We start from the raw sequence: 17,009 nt of genomic DNA, 5'->3' as shown, positions 1-17,009 counted from the left end.
CACACAGCAAGGAAGGAAGGTGCTGGGGGGCGCATCGGCGATTCCCAAGCGTCCGCCCTTGCCCAAGGCGCCCCAGCTTCGGGAGTGAGTAGGTTAAAGGGTCAGGCTGGCCCTGGGGATGGGTGTCTGGCCCCGCGCTGGTGGGCGGGTGACTGAGCTTTGAAGATGAGAAGACGTCTCAGCGCCTCCAGAAAAATAAATCCCAGTGAGGGCCTCCTCTTCCTCTCCTTCCCAGCCTTTCTCCCAGGGCAGCGCACGCCACAGCTTCGTCTGAATTGAATTTTTAAACCACACCCTCGAGACACAATGAGAGGAGAGACGCAGAGGCAATCGCAGTCAGATGGCGAAAAATGCGAGGCACTTCCAGAAGTCGTCAGGCGCGCACTGGAGAGGAGGGTCAGGGTGACTGAGAAGGCCGCAGGCGGCCGGTGCCCAAGGCACCCCCGAGGAGGGGCCACGTGGGGCACCACAGCCTCTGCTGTTCCCTGGGTGCGCCAGCTCTGCCACCTCTCCTGCCACCTCCCCCTGCAGCTCTGGGAGCTGCCCCGCTTCCATCCCTGCCCCCTCTGACCAGGACGTGCCCATCGCCAGGAGGCAGCCCTGGCTGCGGGCCTATGAGCTGGGCAGCTCAGCCACTAGCCTGCCGGGGCTTGGTGCTCTCTTGGGCACCTGGCAGGCACCAGAGGGACCCTCCTCTCCGGCAGGTGTGGCTTTCAGAGGCCCAGTCTCCCTTTCTGCAGGGAGGTGGCTACACCTGCAGGGCAGGGGGCTATGGGGTCTCAGGCACGAGCTGGGGGTTGGAATTCCCCATGCCACTTACAACGTGGGACCCGGGCAAGCCGGAGGCTCAGTTCTCATCCACCAGAGGTGAAGGCTGTGCGAGAAGCACAACAAGCCCGCCAGGGGCACAGCAGGCGCTCGATACACAGCCACTGCCATGATCAAGGGGGAACTCGATACACAGCCACTGCCATGATCAAGGGGGGACTCGATACATAGCCACTGCCACGACCAAGGGGGCACAGCCACTGCCGCGATGAAGGTGGGGAGGCCCTCACTGGTCCACCTCCAGGATGAAGTAGAAAGGCAGCTGCGGGTTCGTGGCCCCACCCAGCTCCCTCGACCCGGGTCGTCCAGCCATGAGAAGCAGGAAGGGCTGTCACGCCACAGACGGCCCACGAGGACCAGGAGATGTCACGCTCAGGGTCCAGACACACACCGCGCCAGCCCATGTGTACGAAATGCCCACAGGCATGTCTACAGAGACAGAAAGCAGACAGCAGCCGCCAGGGGCTGGGGGAGGGCGTGGGGGCTGACGGCGAATGCAACTGAGGTTCTCTTAGGGGTGACCCAAATGTTCTAGAATCAGATGGTCACGCAACTGTGTAGGAAAATCACCAAATCACTCACTTCCACAGGGTGAATTTTTATGGCATGTGAATTATAACTAAAAACATTTTAAATAAGAAATCCAGAACTGTCCCACTGCCAAGTCCGCCAAAGGTTCCTCTCTGGCGCAGGTGCGGAGGTAGCACCGGGGAGCTGGGGGAGGTAGCACCGGGGAGCTGGGGGAGGTAGCACCGGGGAGCTGGGGGAGGTAGCACCGGGGAGCTGGGGGAGGTAGCACCGGGGAGCTGGGGGAGGTAGCACCGGGGAGCTGGGGGGGTAGCACAGGGGAGCTGGGGGGTCCACATGTCCCCACTGTCATCCAGGATTCCACAACCCACAGGGAGGCAGGGTCAGCGTGCTGACGGCCAGGCCTAGACCCTTTTGTGCGCCCAACGCCAGCTCCCTGCTCCACTGGCAGTGGTGCTAGGTGTGAGGGGGGCTTCCTTTCCAGCAGGGACCACCGGGACCACCAACTCAGAACTGTCCTAATGGCGGCTCTCCCAGCCCCCCCCCCGGGAAGGCCCGGCAGCAGCGGGACACGGACACGACCCCACCCGCTGTGGCTGCTGTCTTGCAACTTGACCTCTCTGAACTTTGGCCTTCTCAGCTGCCCGAGGGTCCCGGGAGGGCTGCCGGCCAGTTCCACGGATGGGGAAAGGTGAGGTCAGGGTCAGGGTCCGGGTGACTCCATGAGAATGGGGACCAGGTGCACTGAGTGGCTGAGGTCACGAGAACGAGTCACCCAGTCCCTCCTCATCCAGACCAAGGCCTGACGGGGGTGACCAGATAGAGATTCATCAAAACAGGGGTGGGGGTGACAAGGGCCCAGGCCCGGCTGAGGGCGTCCCAGGACCCAAACACTGCTCCACGTCTGCAGACTCCGAGCCCCACAAACCTTGGCGTTCCCAGCTCAACAGGGGGTGACTTGGGTGAGTGAACTGATGGGCACATGGCTCAGGCAGTGGCACTGCTCGCCCGCTCTCCCGATCCTCTGCCATTCAGTTCGCAGGCATCCATCCCGGGGGCATCTTTCCTGGGGGGCGTCCACCATGGGGGACACTTCCCAGTGCCCAGGTTGCAGCTGGGAGGGAGCAGGGCCCCGAGGCCATGGTGTCTGGCCTCCCGCCATGGGCGCCCAGCGGCACACTTTGTTCCTGGCCAGTGGGGACCAGCGGCCTCTGGCACTCAGGCCGCCCGCTGGCTGAGCCACCAAGCCAAGTGCTGGGGCCAGCATGGGGCAGCGGAGAGGAAGTGACGGCCCTGTGAGGCAGGCTCCTGCTGTGACGCCCACGGCCGCTGCTAGGCCCAGGGAGGGAAGGCGAGTCTGAACACCTCTCTACCACCTTCCTTGGCGAGGAGGGAAACCTGCCCTTTCCTGACCACGTCCTCTGCAGCGTTACCCAGGGGTGGAGCCCAGAGGCCCCGAAGCAGACATAGCTGCTGGATGAAAGCAGGATGCAGGGATAACCCAGCCCAGGCAGCACCAGCGCCAGTCACGTGTCGCCCGTGGCCTCGGAAATCCCTCACCAGCCCTGGTTCTCCTGCCCACAAACGCTGAGAAAAAAGACAACTGCAGCAGGAGGAGCTGGGCCAGCTCTGCCCTCGCTTCTCTCCGCCCCTCTCAGGAGAGCCCGAGTCTCGACTCCAAGCTCAGCTTCCTCCCGGGGTCTGTCCCCAGCTGCCTTGTTCACTGCCCCAGAGAGTCCAGGATGCCTCCACCAGGCAGGCAGTCTGCTTCCCCCTGAGCCATCTGCCTGCAGCTGCCTGGCCTCTTGACACAGGTGGGGCCCATGCAACCTGGCTCGCTCAGGTGTGGCCAGGGAATCCCCTGCCAAGGGCATGGAGGGTTTTCTGGTGGTCCCGCTTGTGCCTGGTTTGCCAGGAACAGCCAGGAGGCGAGGGTCCCTGGTGGTACAGAAACCAGACCCCGACAGGCCTCCCTCCTGGGCCCGTACCCCCCCACATCCGTCAATGTCAGGTGTGTCCTCTCGCGCTCCCCCACTCTCCAACGAGCAGTAGCAGAAAGGACCCAGGAAGGAGACATTCAGAAATGAGAAGACCCCCAGCCCGCCCTGGTCAGGGCAGGTGTCCCCTCTGCCAAGCTGGAACCCGGGTAATGTAAAGACGGACATGGCTCCTGCACGTGTTGCTGTGGCCACCCCGGAGGGCCCTGGCACCCGGATCCTAACCCGTGGGCCTTGGAGGTGAATGAAGCAGATGCCACTGGGGTCCCTGTTTCCTCAGCCCCCCGCCTGTGAGCAGCGAGTCCAGAGGGTGTCCGAGGCCAGAATCCACAGGGCCAAGGCCCCCAGCAGCTCCAGCCGCCCACTGCCCCCCCAATTTGTGCCAGCAGCAGCCCCGGCGAATGGTCATCGCAGGCGCTGAGAAGTACCCCAGAGCCAGAGCCAAAGGGGGCGTCTTTAGAGCCTTACTGCACAGACAGGAAAAATGAGGCTCAGAGGGTCAGCACGTGCCCAGGGTCACACAGCAGGTCCTGCCCAGGTGATACCAGAAGCCAAGGCTCCAGACCCCGGGGACCGCTTGTCTATGCTCCCCACAGTCACCTCAGGGAGTTGAGCAGTGGTGGGCTCAGCTGTGCCAGAGACCCCCGCTCCAGACCAGTGTGTTTCCAGGGACACCATGTTCTCTGCCACTTCTGGAGGGGGTGTCAAAACCTGGGCAAGGAGCCACTCGGGTAGCACTAGGGCCCAGCTCTCCCTCTGCAGCCTCTTGGGGCTCCCCTGGTCGAGGGCACCCACCCTCCTCCCAACCAAGTCACAGAGCTGGCAGGTGCACCTCGCTACGTCCGGACACCCTGCAGTGGCTCCAGGGGCCGAGGAAGAACAGACAGGAAAGACAGAAGCACAAAGGCAAAGCGGAGCTGCTGGGGCGGGCGGGCGGGCTGGCCCAGGGTCTGCAGCTCAGACAGCACTGCCTGCTCCATGCAGAGCACACGGCGTGGGAAAAACGAGACCTGCTGTGAGCGTGCACGCCGCAGGCGGGAGGCTGAGTCCCGGCCTCGGGAGCCGCTGCTCCCCCCACGCGCAGCCTGGCGGGCCCCCTTACCTCTGGGCTCCTCCGCCTGTTTGGCGAGCTTGCGCAGCGCGGCGGCAAAGCTGGAGGACGGCGCGGCCTGAGCCGACAGCGCGCTGCTGGTGGCGGGGCTGCCGCTGGGCACCAGGGCGCCATTGAGCGGCGAGGGGGTGAGGGGGTTGACGGTGGCGGTGGTCCTGGTCGCGGTGGAAAGCATCCCTAGCGAAGGGGACTTGGGCTCATGGCTCATGCCTGAAACAGGAAAAGAAGAACCAGAGGTCACCCAGAGAGCAGGAGCGCCCAGCACCAGAGCAGGGTCGGCAGGGCCGGTGTCAGCAGCAGCAGGCAAGGAACAGGGGCAGCCCCAGGGGCTCCAGCAGGACAAGCAAGAACAGGACAGAGCCAGCACTGCAGAGAGAACAGACCCCATCCCCAGAGTCCAGCTGGAACCCGGCACAGACCCAAGGGGCCCCCAGGACCCCAGATGCTGAACAGCTTGGACCAGCACTGTCCCTCTACCTCTCCAGGGCAGTCCGGCCTGGGCAGGTCGTGGGGGATCCCACGAATCACCCAACAGGCCCCTGAACATCAAAGGGCGTGGGGAAGAAGACTGAGGCCCAGGGTGAGGAGGCATTCGGCCTGCATCCTCAGGACAGAAACACGCTGGCAGAGAGGCCCAGGGACGACGGGAACCAAGACAACTGCTGTGGCCACCGACGCAACAAGCACACGATGCCAGGCACGCTCGGCAATGCCCTCAGGAGACTGGTGGGAGTTCTGCCCCACGTTACAGACAAGGAAACTAAGGCCCCAACTCAGCCCAGTCCGCGCGGGCACTCAGCGCAGACCCCCGGCCTCCCTGCCACTCAGGGACCCTGTGCATCTCTGTCTGAGAGGGGTCTCAAAGATGGGGCCACACAGGCAGGCTGACGGGGAGCGGTGGGGAAGAACACGGCCACACCGCAGATCCCACTGTGGTGTGTACTAGGCACAGAGTCTGCCCGGAGATGCTGAAAACCGCAAATCCAAACCGCGGTGCAGCTTGGAACCCTCTCTTTCCTCCCAGGGCCACGTTCAGGCCGACCTGGCCCAGCAACAGCTGACCTGGCCCTCCCGGCCAGTGGTGGTAGCCGCAGCAGCAGCAGCAGCACCAGGAGGTCTGAGCCCAGGTGCAGCCACCTGGTGACATGAGAACCACTGGGGAAAGGACATGGCCACCTCCAAACAAGCTCTCAGTCCTCCCACCCCGTGTGTCCAATCAATAAAAGCCCAACCTGGTCAAAATGTTTCCACTAACATCCCTCCCCCCCCCAGAGATGCCCCCACCCCTACATCACCCACAGACAGGGTCCCGGCTTCCTCCCTGTGGACGCATCTCGGGGTGGGGGGGCGCTGGGGCCACACACGGTGGGGCTGGTGTCACAGAGATCTGGGGGGGGCAACACACAACACAAGAGGGGCGAACTGTGCACTTCCTATGGGGTGAGGGCAAGGGGGCCCCCAGGTTCCTCCCAGGAAGAGGCTGCCCTGGCCTCCAGAGCCCACCCTACCTCTGCCAGATTCTAAGTCACATTGACAAGTCTAATTGGAACCTGTCCCATGGGTGGGCAGGCTCGGAGGCAGCGTGGAGAGGACCCCCTCAAGACCTCCTTTGTCCACCTGCTATCCACAGAACTTGCCACCAAAGGCCATGAGTCCTGGCCATGTATTCAGGGAGCCAAGTCCTCCCTCTCCTGACAGAGGGGACGCAGGGAGAAAATAACTCTTTGGGGGCACTGAGGGAAGGGCCGGGGGCACTGCCTGCGAGGGGGGCTGCAAATGAGAGAACAGAGAGGCAGGAGCGAGTTCAGGGGGCATCGTTTGTTCTCCCCAGTGAGAGCTCACACCTTGAGAACAAAGGACCCCTAAGAGCCCCATGCCCATGGCAGGCGACAGCCATGTGGTGCCGTGGCCGTGCCCTGCAGCAGCGTGCCCCACCCAGCCTGTCTTCCCTCGGCTCTTTCTGGAGGGGCCGGGGGTGGAGGGGGACCCGTACCCCCACCCTGCCTTTCTAAAGCCGCTTCAACCTGGCACAGACATCCAAACACGTGGGAGGATGGGGGCCTCTGCCTGGCAGCCTGTCTTCCAGAAAATGCGGGCTGCCAACGAGGGCCCTTCCTTGGCCAGCCTGAACCCTGCCAGCTGCTCTCTGCTGCGCACCGCTGGCCACGCTGCCCCCAAGGCTGGCCTGGCCTCTGCCCATCCCCCGCACCGGGCTGCCATCAGCGCCTCTCCCTGTGCACAGAGGCGAAGCGGGTCCAGTGGGGGCAAGGAAAACGCGCCTGTGGCTCAGACCCAGGTTCTGGCTGCTTCTGGCTGAACAACCTTGGGGCAAGTTACTTTGCCTGTCAGGGCCTCGGTTTCTTCATCTACCAAACGGGGTAACAGCACAGCAAAGCCGACCTCATGAGGTCACTCCCCTAAGCATAATGGGGTAACTGATATGAGGGGCTTCAGAGCCTGTGGGGCGCCCCAGGGCTATTACGAGACAGCATGCCAGCCAGCGAGGACAGATGCCAGTCCCAGCAGGCAGGGGGTCCAGCCAAGGCCACGCAGGTGTCTCAGCAAATGGGACCCATGCTCTGGGTCTGCGATGCTCACCCCACTGGAGCCACAATACGGTGGGGGCACATGGTGTCAAGCTGGCAGGCATCCTGCCCACGAGCCCCCTGCCCTGGGCCCACAAGCCCACACACCTTCGGCAGAGGGCCACCCCGTGACCCCAAGAGGCCGGTGGCTGGGGAAAGGTGACCCGCAGGACACTGGGGGATGGGGGAGACCAAAGCTCTTGTCCTGGTGCCTGCAGGGGACACTGGAGGACATGGCCCACATGGGGGCTGCCATGGGCAGTCCAGAGGACCTCCGGGTCCTATCTGTCACCAAAGCACCCTCAGCACCACACTGAGTAGGCTGCAGGGTTTTTAGGAGGGAATGTCTAGAAAGACGAAGTGGCACAGGACAGAGCCACACCCTCACAGGGACCCACGCGGATATCAATGAACCAGGTCCTCGTGGTCCCAACGAGGCACTCAGGAGGGTGGCGCTAGGAGAGCTGCCTGGAAGACAGGAACAGGGCCCCGGGGAACGCAAAGACCACCCCCCAGGGGGTACACTGCAGCAGCTCTCAGAAGTCACACAGACCAGTCGGGCACCTCTCAAGACAGCCTCACAATGAGCCCAGGAGAGGCCACAGCAACTGAACTGTCACCTACCACCCAGCCTGTGTCCCACCCCTCACAGCCATCGCCCAAGCCCAGGAGGCCTAGCGTGCAGATGGGGAAACCGAGGCCAGGAGATGACCTAAGCTTGGTCCAACGTCAGTCAGTTGAGCAGCATGTCCAGGACTTGAACCTGGCTTCCTGGGCCCCCACTGCTCATTACCAGCACCTGCCCAGTACATGGCCGAACCATGGCACCTGATCAGAAGGCGTGAATGGTCACATGTGCATGCATCACACACAGCTAAGATATATTGAACTGTAGTGGTTAAAAACATTCATTCTGGGTGTGGTGGGCACACCTGTAATCCCAGATAAGTAGGAGGATGAGGTGTGAGGACTGCGTGAGGCCAGGAGTTCAAAACCAGCCTGGGCAACATGGAGAGACCCTGTCTCTATAAATTACCCTGAAACTACAGGTGTGTACCTGTAATCCCCGCTGTTTGGGAGGATTATTTGAACCCAGGAGTTGGAGCTACAGTGAGCTATGATCACACCGCTATACTCTAGCCTGGGTAACAGAACCCTGTCTCTCAAAAAATAAAAAGAATGTCTACAAAGTCTTCATCAATCATCCTTTCAAGAGGTGGAGACCAATTCCCTTTCCCAAGCGTGGGCCAGACTGAGCAACTCACTTCTGATAAACAGAGTATAATGGAAGCAGCAGTCTGCAGCTGCCAAGGTAAGCGCACCTTCCTGGCCCTCTTGGGTCACTCCAGTGGAGGGGGGTCAGCTGCCATGTCATGAGGATGCTCAAGCAGGTCATGGAGAAACCCATATTTCAAGGAACAAAGGCCTCCAGCCAACAGCCATGTGAGAAGCCACCTTGGCAATGAATCCTTCAGCCCCAGGCTGGCCTTCTGATGAGACCGCAGCCCCAGCCAACATCTCAAGTAGGCTCATCACAGACCCTGAGCCAGAACCACCCAGCTAAGCCATCCTCCAATCCCTGGCCCACAGAAACTGAGATAACAAAGGTTTTGTGTTTAAGCCACTGAGCTGTGGACAGTTGGTTACACAATGCTAGATAACTGATACAGTCAGCATTGCCATACCCTCTATTAATCCAGGCCACCCCCTCAATCCATCAGAAAGCCAAGAAGTGAAACTATCTGCATACAGAGACTCTGTATCTTCACCCAGAGTCTCCAAAACATGTCCCTTGGATGCCAGAGACCATCAGCATCCCCCATCCCCCTTTCCCACATTCCTCACACAGCCAGCCACTCTACATCTTGGCCTCCCTATGAGAAAGCTGTGACTGGGCCTACTTCCCAGATAGGCAAAGGCAGGCTTGGATCCCAGGGCCAGTGCAGAGCAGGGTTGAGATGACCTCAGCACAGTGCCCATGTGATACGCCGGCCAGGGCCCAGCTCGACCTGCTCCAGGGCTGCAGGAGGGGCCGATCTCCGGTGCAGGCTGGGTGGCTGACTGTGCCCTGCAACCCACACCACATGCTACCACAAAAGCAGGGGGACGTGGGGCACTGTATGGTCGTTTCACCTCCAGGTGACCCGCCCTGGAGGTCTGGGAGCAGATGCCAATTCTCTCTCCCGTGGCCTTCATGAGGCTGGCTGGCCACCCGGGCAGACGTGCTGTGACCACCAGCCACAGGCACGGGCTGGGTGGCTGAACTAGGCTGTGTTGCTATAAAGAAATACCCGAGGCCGCATAATTCATAAAGAAAAGAGGCTTATTTTGGCTCCTGACTCTATGGGGTGTACAGGAAGCGTGGTGCTGGCATCTGCTTCCGGGGAGGCCTCAGGAGGCTTCTAATCATGGCGGAAGGCGAGAGAAGCCAGCACATCTGGTGGTGACAGAGGGAGCGAAGAGTGGGGAGGTCCCAGACTTTTAAACACCCAGATCTTGCGAGAGCGTGCTCATCGCAAAGGTGACCGTGACAACCCCTTCATGAGAGATCCACCCCCATGATCCAATCACTGCCACCAGGCCCCACCTCCAACACTGGAGGTCACATTTCCACATGAGATTTGGAGGAGACACACATCTAAACCCTATCAGTGGGACACAGAGGCCAGGGCGCGAGTCCCAGACCGGACCCCAAATGGCACACACACCTTGAGGCTACTGGCAGTGTCTTCAGATGGCAACGAGAGGAGCTGTGTCTTTCACTTTCATCCTTTTTCTCTCTCTGTATGTTCTAATTCTTCTGCAGTGAACCAGGCTTTTAAAAGGCGGCGGTTCAAAGGGATGGCGGCTCGACAGCACGAAGTCGGTACCGCCAACAAAAGTGTGGCGCTGTCCAGCCCCAGGGCAGAGGTGGAGGGAACTGGGGTGTACCTGCAGGAGTCTGAACCTAAGCCCTCACCCACAGCTCCCCGGCCCTTCCCTGGTGACCAGGGAGGCCCTCTGCCCACTCCCTCCAATGCCTGGGTCTGAGGCTACCTCAATGTCACTATCACCAGCCCACTGGCATACTGACAGCAACCTCCCTACCCCAGCCTCTGACAAAGCCCAATACCTGCTCCCCGGGCCCCATGGGCCCCCCTCCAGCCCCAGGTACAGTCTCCCTGGGTCCCTGGGGGTCCCCTGCGGGCAGCATCCCTGCCCCGGTGTCAGCTGCAGGCTCCTGAGGAGCTGTGAGCCTGGGAAGCGGCTCTGCTGATGTCAGGTCACTTAAAATAGAATTCCAAATGAGCGGCTTCATTAAGGGGAATCTAAAATTAGTGCTGCTCCTCAGTATGTGTGCACTGGGCAGGCGGGGCGGGGGCCGCAGCAGCCGGGCGCAACTCCCTTGAGGCCAGGACAGGAGGCCAAGCGCCGGGGAACCCCGAGATCCTTGGAGGGGTCCCCTTGGGCCTGCTGTGAATGGACACAGCCTCCAGGGCCCACCTGCCTCCTGCCCCCCCATCACAAGCCTGGTGGGGTCACTTCAAGGCTGCTGCCCCCGAGGGCTCAGCACAAAGCCCCCAGCCCTCCCCAGGGAGGCAGATGCGGGCCTCCTCCCATGCAGGTGTTCTCTGGCTGAGGTCAGGGCAGGTGCCAAGGTGTCCGTGGGGGACCCAGGGGTAGCGGGGAGAGGGAGGCCCTGGGAGAGCACACCCCCCTGCTGCCCTCATTAGAGAGGTATTTATTAACTTTTGCGCTCCTGGACACTGACTGAATTCTTGTCTACATTATCAGCTCATGTAAATTCATTATCCTAACAGCTGGGAATAAGCTCCACCGTGTGAAGGCCTGTGATGGATGAGGGCCGGGGGGCCGGGGGCTGTCTCCACACTGTACAAGCTCTCTTGACATGTGCAGCTCAGCAGGCGAAAAGGAGCCAGGGGTCTAGGTGGACCAGGTCTGTGAGGCCCCCACCCTCTTATTTACATCGCGTGCTGCTCTGGACAACCCTTCCTGCCACTGTCAGCTGCCACCTTGACCCCCACCCCCAGGAAAAAAAAGCTGCCACAGCCAGATACCTAAAGGCCCCTCGGCCCTGGGCACCCTCAAACTGAGGGGCCAGGGGACATACCCCTTCTTCACATGAGCCTCAACTATCTGCTCCCTGGACCCTTCCAGAAAGAACCCACCTGGTCTAGACAGTCTGCCTGTCAGAGCTGAGAACCTAGAAGCTTCTGCCAGAAGCCAGAGAGCAGGAAACGGAGAATGAAGCAGCTTCCCACAGCACCGCAAAACCCTCAGGTCCCACCATTTCACAGACAGGAAAGGTCTGGGGAAGCAAAGACCACCACCCCCGGGCGAGGTCCCCTGTAACAAAGCACTGCTTCTTGAATCAATACTTTCTCCTATTCTCTGGCTAGGTTTGTAATATGGTCAGAAACAGCACAATGCTTAAAAAAAAAAAAAAAAAAAAAAAAAAAAGGCAAGAAGAAAAGGAAGCAAAGTCCCAGTGGAGAGGGGCAAGGCTGGCTGGCCCAGTGAGCTGCTATTTTCCAGAACCCATCTCGTTCTTGGTTCTTCAGAACAGACCCCAAACCGGCTTGCCTGCTGTCCAAACGCTCCAACAGCAGGATTTAAACGAGGGGGGAGGCCTCTCTACTCCATTAAATATGGTGTCCCATTCCTCGCTCCCCCTCCCCACGAGGGTGGAGGGGCTTATTAATCAGCGTGCCAGCCGCCCTCCCGGCCTCCCGCGGATCCCATAATTACTGCTTCCTTTCATCCCGGCTCTTCTCCGGCACCAGACCTCAGGCCTGCTCCCTCCGTGCTCTGTAATTACAAGCTAATAGCTGAGATGAATTTTCTGCTGGGTCCCGGTTCAAGCACCAATCCGCCCCTTCCCCCTGACAGCCCCCCGTGGGGTAATTACACCCCGTGAGGCTGGGCCCAGCAGGCCTTCACTTTCAGGCCCCGCACGCACAATCTGGACCTGGATTCTCTAATCACCCCTCTTGGTAATTTTTCATTACCGCAGAAAGAAATGTTTGTGAACAAATAAAGGGCGTCCCCCAGCTCGGGGACTGGTGCCCGCCCCGCGATCCCCGCTCCCCCAAAGGGGCGAAGCTTCTGCGGCCCTAACGAGGCCGGGTCACCCTGCTACAGACCCTGTCGGCTGAGGCTGCACGGGCACCACGTGATCCCAGGAGCCTGGGCGGCTTCATAATAAATTCATTATCATATCTACCCTCCACGCGTTCCAAGCTCACTCGCACAAAGCAATTTTTCTTGGGGGTGGAGGCAAGGGAGGGGGCCGGGAGACCCTGGAGAGAGGTCTTCTTGCTCCAGACGCATGGGGGCAGCCTGCTTGTGCCTTAATTTTTTTTTTTCAACTAAACCCCCCCGCCCCCAGGCTGCCCTGGGTCCCCACACTGGACTTGCTTCCCAAGGTCTATGCCCCAGAAACCCGCCAGGGCCATCACTCATGGCTAGGGCAAGGGACAGCCCTTGCAGGTGGCCGGGATCCTGACCTGAACAAGAAGGGCTAGGAAAACACAAGCAGGTGGGCAGAGGCAACCTGTGCAGTCACAGGAGTCCCTACCCCAGGAGCCCCCAGACGCTGCCCTCCAGGGCCCCAGTCAACCACATGGAGCCACCCGCAATAAGCCATCTCCCAAGCAATGCCTAGGGCCCCCAGCAGCCACCCTGAACCCCATATTCTGCCCGAGCCGCACAACACCCTTGAAGCTGCAATCCTGCTGTGAATGGGGGTGACGGGGAGGGGGCTGGCCACCCCGGTTTCTCCCCAGCCTTGTCTTGCTCACTGCCATGCTGGGAACACAAAGGAAGCTGTGTTCTGCAGAAGAACACGGGGTGCAGAGCTCTCGGGAGGCGTCCACACAACGGCATTGGACAGTGCAAGGGACCAGGTCAAATCCAGGGGTGTCACCTGTGGGGGGCCAGGTCACCTGGAGGGGCTTCCCAGGTTGGACGCCACACTACAGTTTTGAGGACGGCAGGGGGGCTCCGCACAGAAGGTGCTGGATGCTGAGGTTGCATCCTGGGGGCCCGCGGACAGTGGCCTCCTAGGAGCCGACAGTCCTGCAACTGAGGTTCACGGCCACAGACTGGTCCCGGAGGTTCCTGGATGGAGGCGAGGGACGGGAAGTCAGGCAACAGATGGCAGCAACATTTGACGCGATTATCCTAAGCGGCTGCTGTGTGTGCGGAGAAGCAGGCCGGGCAGATGAAGGGCTGGAGAGGAGGGCGGCGGGAAGGGCGGGACTGGCAGATGCGGGCGGCAGCCTGGCCTCGGCAGGGAGGCGGCCTCCTAAAGGGGCACGACAGACCAAGGGAGAGGGCGGGGCCCTGAGTCAAGGCTGGGGTCGGTGTCCAGAGCTGTGACTCTGGGAGATGGTGCCCAGAGCCAACGGCGATCAGGGTACTAGAGGGCAACTTTTACAGGGTGCCGGCTACCTGTACCCTTACTTCCCTTCATGTAAGCAGACCCCAGAAGGCAAAGCTGCAAACAGCAAAGTGACACAGGCCGCCGGGGCCACACAGCTCAGCTGAGACAGAGCCAGGGGCTCACCCACGCCGGCCGATTCCCAACCCCTCCGCAACCCTGTGCCCTTGGCGGTCCCTGGAGTCCCTTGTCACATTCTCCCCATGGGCTGCTTCCCAGAGGCAGTGCTCCTGGCGGTGCCCAGGCGCCTCTCTCCACCTGTTTATTCCACACAGTGGGATGCTCACTCCCAGCCTACAGAGGGTGAACAGAGGCTGGAGATTCACGCCCTCAACCCGGGTCACATGTGGAGGCTCAGGAGCCGGAAGGAAACCCAGCTATCCTGGCCATGGTGCCGGTTGCTTCCCTTTAATGTGAGAAAGGACTGGAAATGGCTGGCGTCACTTGGGGTCCCTCCCTGCGGCAGCTCTCACCCTGTGGTGGCTGTTTGGGTGTCCACCCGTGTGCTGTACCCGTTTTACAGACAGGACCTACATGGCTGGGTATAGGAAGCCTCTGAACTCGGGGCCTCCCCCAGCCCCACTTTCCCACAGCTCTCAGCCAGAGGGCACCTGTGCTGGAGTCCGGAACTGCCCCTGGGTGCCCTGTGTAGCCCATGGCACCAGAGCTGACCAGGCTGCCTTCCATTGCACCCGCTCCTGCGGGAGCCCTTCCTCCCTCCAGAGGCCCTGGGCAGAGGAACGGATGGGGTCCAAGGTGTCCAGGCAGGTGAGAGATGCTCAGGAGGGAAACCCAACCTGGCTCCCCCACCCCAGGGCGGGCACTCAGGTCTCCAAGTTTCCGTGGGACGGCGGGTGGGGGCCAGGGGGCATGAGCCAGCAGGAGGAGGATGCTGAGACGCTTGCTCACGAGGACCCACAAAACGCAAGCCCCTCTCCTCTCCCCAGTGTGGAGGAGGCTGAGTGTTTAACAAGCTCCCTCAGGTAAGTGGGAGGGACGGAGGATCCAGGGACGTCTCCTACGAGTGCCTGTCCCTTCCGTACCGAGTGAGTGCCAACACCTGTCTACGGGGCCCTTAGTCTCCAGCCAAGAACAGGGACCAGGCTGTACAGGAGCTGGACGTCAACAGGTGCTCAAAGGAGCAATCATACAGGGGCCAGGAGTGGCCTGGGCAGCAGGGGAGGTGGCGCGGGGGCAGAAAGGGCCACGTGGCCTTGGAAGAGGGGTCCAGGGTCTCTAGCTTCAGAGGCGGGGAGATGGTGACGACTGGAAAACGTCCCTTCCCTCCAGCAGGGGGGACGCCCACACCAGCAAAAATGGGCGCCTTTAAGTCCGAAGGCGCAGTGTGCCTGCCTGCAGGCACCAGGGTCCTCACATCCCACTCAGCCAACCTCAACTTCCGCTGAAGGCTGAGAGCTGTGGAGCCTCGAGGGCACACACTATGGAGGCAGAGCAAAAAGGGCTTGGTCCTGAGCTGGAAAACCAGGGGGAACAGGGGTGGGCCCAGGCTGACTCACGCCCAACAGCTCAATGCGGACTTCCAGTGCACCGCATGGCTTGAGCCTCAGTTTCCCTGTCAGTACCATGGAGAGAGGGTGCAAACGATTGGACGAGAGGGTCAGTGAACAGTGGCTCACGCCTATAATCCCAGCACTTTGGGAGGCAGAGGTGGGGGATCGCTTGAGCCCAGGAGGTTGAGGCTGCCTTGAGTTGTGATTGCGCCACTGCACTGCAGCGTGAGTGACAGAGCGAGACCCTGTCTCCAAAAAAAAAAAAAAAAAAAAAAAAGAGTGGACAAGGGGCCAGCCTTTTACCCTTCAACCTGTTTTTATTTGACCTGAAATCATGCTGTGTGGTTTAAATGAGAATCAACGGGCAATATTTTAAAATAGGAGGCTTCAAGTCAACATGAAGGTGCCCAGTTTCTCTTGAAAAGTCAAAGCCATAAAAACCACAGCCCCATGAGTGGCACTTCTCCCTTAGTTTGTCTCTAAGTCTCTAGGTTGCCAGAGTCTGCACCCCTCCCCTCCCTACGGTCTCAGGCCGGCCAGCTTCCTCAACACCAGGTCTTCCCAGTTCTGAAAAGTACACACAGGTCTGAGACACTAACAGCACTGCAGGAGCTGCAGCTGCGACCCTCAGCACAGACACTCCACTCAGATGTCATCAACACAGTAACTCCATCAGGGTGCAACAGAAAGAGGCCAACCCCTTCCCAGGCTCAGCTTCGGGGGACACCTATGAAGGCCACAATTCTGGCGTGTGTCAACCCCAAGGTAGGTCTCCCCTGAATCAAAGCAAGCTCACCAAGCCAGGACTTGCCCCTCAAGTCATAAAACAGTTACATCTGCCTTTGCAAAAAGGTCCACTCTCAAGATGGTTCAAAGTGGTGGACCAGACCCTCTCCCCAGGGAAATACACCTACTGCATGTTACATATAGTTTTACCAAGTTCGCAGAGCCTATCTGTAAACCCCGTGGGAACATGTGTTTGAAGATGTATAGCGTCCGTGAACCCACACCACAAACTCCTACAGCACAGAGTTCCCTAAGTAGCAACCCACGAGTATGAACACCCTCCCCCAATATGACCTGCCTGGACAGAGGAAATACAGGGTGAAAAAGAAAGGGCCCAGAACCATCCACGTTCTAATGGTGTTTCCTCATCCAGACTCATCTCCCATCTTCAAAGCCCCACGTGCTGTGCCCAGACATCACTAAATGCCTCACTGGAAAAAACCAACCACCCCACAGCCAAGATGGACTTTGGAATGGGGCTGTCCAGGAAAAGCTCCCAGAACAGTCATGTGCCAGGAGTCCTGGACTCCCTCATCCAACCCAGCCACCAAACAGGACAAACTGGTCACCTTTTCTGGCCACAGTCATCCTGTCAACTGCTGAATGGCTGACTGCTTAAGTCTAAATGATTCTGTAATTCTCAACATGCACATATGCACACCCCTCCAGAATCCCCGTGAGGAACCTGTAAATTTCCCAGTCAGGTGCAGACCTGGCTGTTGGGAGTTGGCAGTCTCTGCCCACCAGGACTGGTAACGAAGTTCTTGCTGCGCCATGACAAGTAGTCCAGGCTATGTCTCCTGTCCTGAAGGCTGCATGGGGGTATGGGGTGGGAAGAATGAGCCCGAGGTGGGCAGGTAAGCAGAGGTGGGCAGGAGCGCCCTCCCCTCCCCTGCTTCTTCAAGAGTAATCTGGCAGAAAGAACACAACAGTCTCTCCAGTGGATAAGAGACACGGATGACACAAAACCCCACGGTCCACTCTGCCAGCCGTGGCTGGAGAAACCCCAGCTCCAGCATCCAAGCAGACACAGTCCTGCTGTTAGTGGATTCAGAGTCACTCCGCAGGATCCCAACCAGTCTCAACCTGGAAACCAGTTGCTTAGTTAAAATGTCCTCCCTGTGCCCAGGTGACAGGCTCCAGGGGTCTGGCATCCCTGCTAAGGATGGATTAACTTCCTTAGTCCTATAAAGTCTTATAAGATGTACAGATACGATCTCA

At 60.0% G+C, this 17,009-nt stretch overlaps 1 protein-coding gene across 9 annotated transcripts in view; it reads right to left on the bottom strand.

The window, feature by feature from the left end:
• Window positions 1-17,009, bottom strand: part of GSE1 (Gse1 coiled-coil protein) — a 501,636-nt gene that overhangs the window by 36,797 nt on the left and 447,830 nt on the right. For 6 of the 9 annotated variants that reach the window (XM_054452602.2, XM_054452604.2, XM_054452606.2 and 3 more), the window contains one exon: window positions 4,456-4,674. The exons of the other annotated variants lie outside the window; for them this stretch is intronic. In XM_054452602.2, the coding sequence (XP_054308577.2) occupies window positions 4,456-4,674 (219 nt within the window). The remainder of the gene's footprint in view (window positions 1-4,455; window positions 4,675-17,009) is intronic. 9 annotated transcript variants of the gene reach the window in all.

The sequence above is a fragment of the Pongo pygmaeus genome, chromosome 18 (genome assembly GCF_028885625.2).
Source record: "Pongo pygmaeus isolate AG05252 chromosome 18, NHGRI_mPonPyg2-v2.0_pri, whole genome shotgun sequence".
Lineage (NCBI taxonomy): Eukaryota > Metazoa > Chordata > Mammalia > Primates > Hominidae > Pongo > Pongo pygmaeus.
Note: the sequence above shows the minus strand (reverse complement) of the source record. Positions and strands in the feature narration are given on the sequence as shown.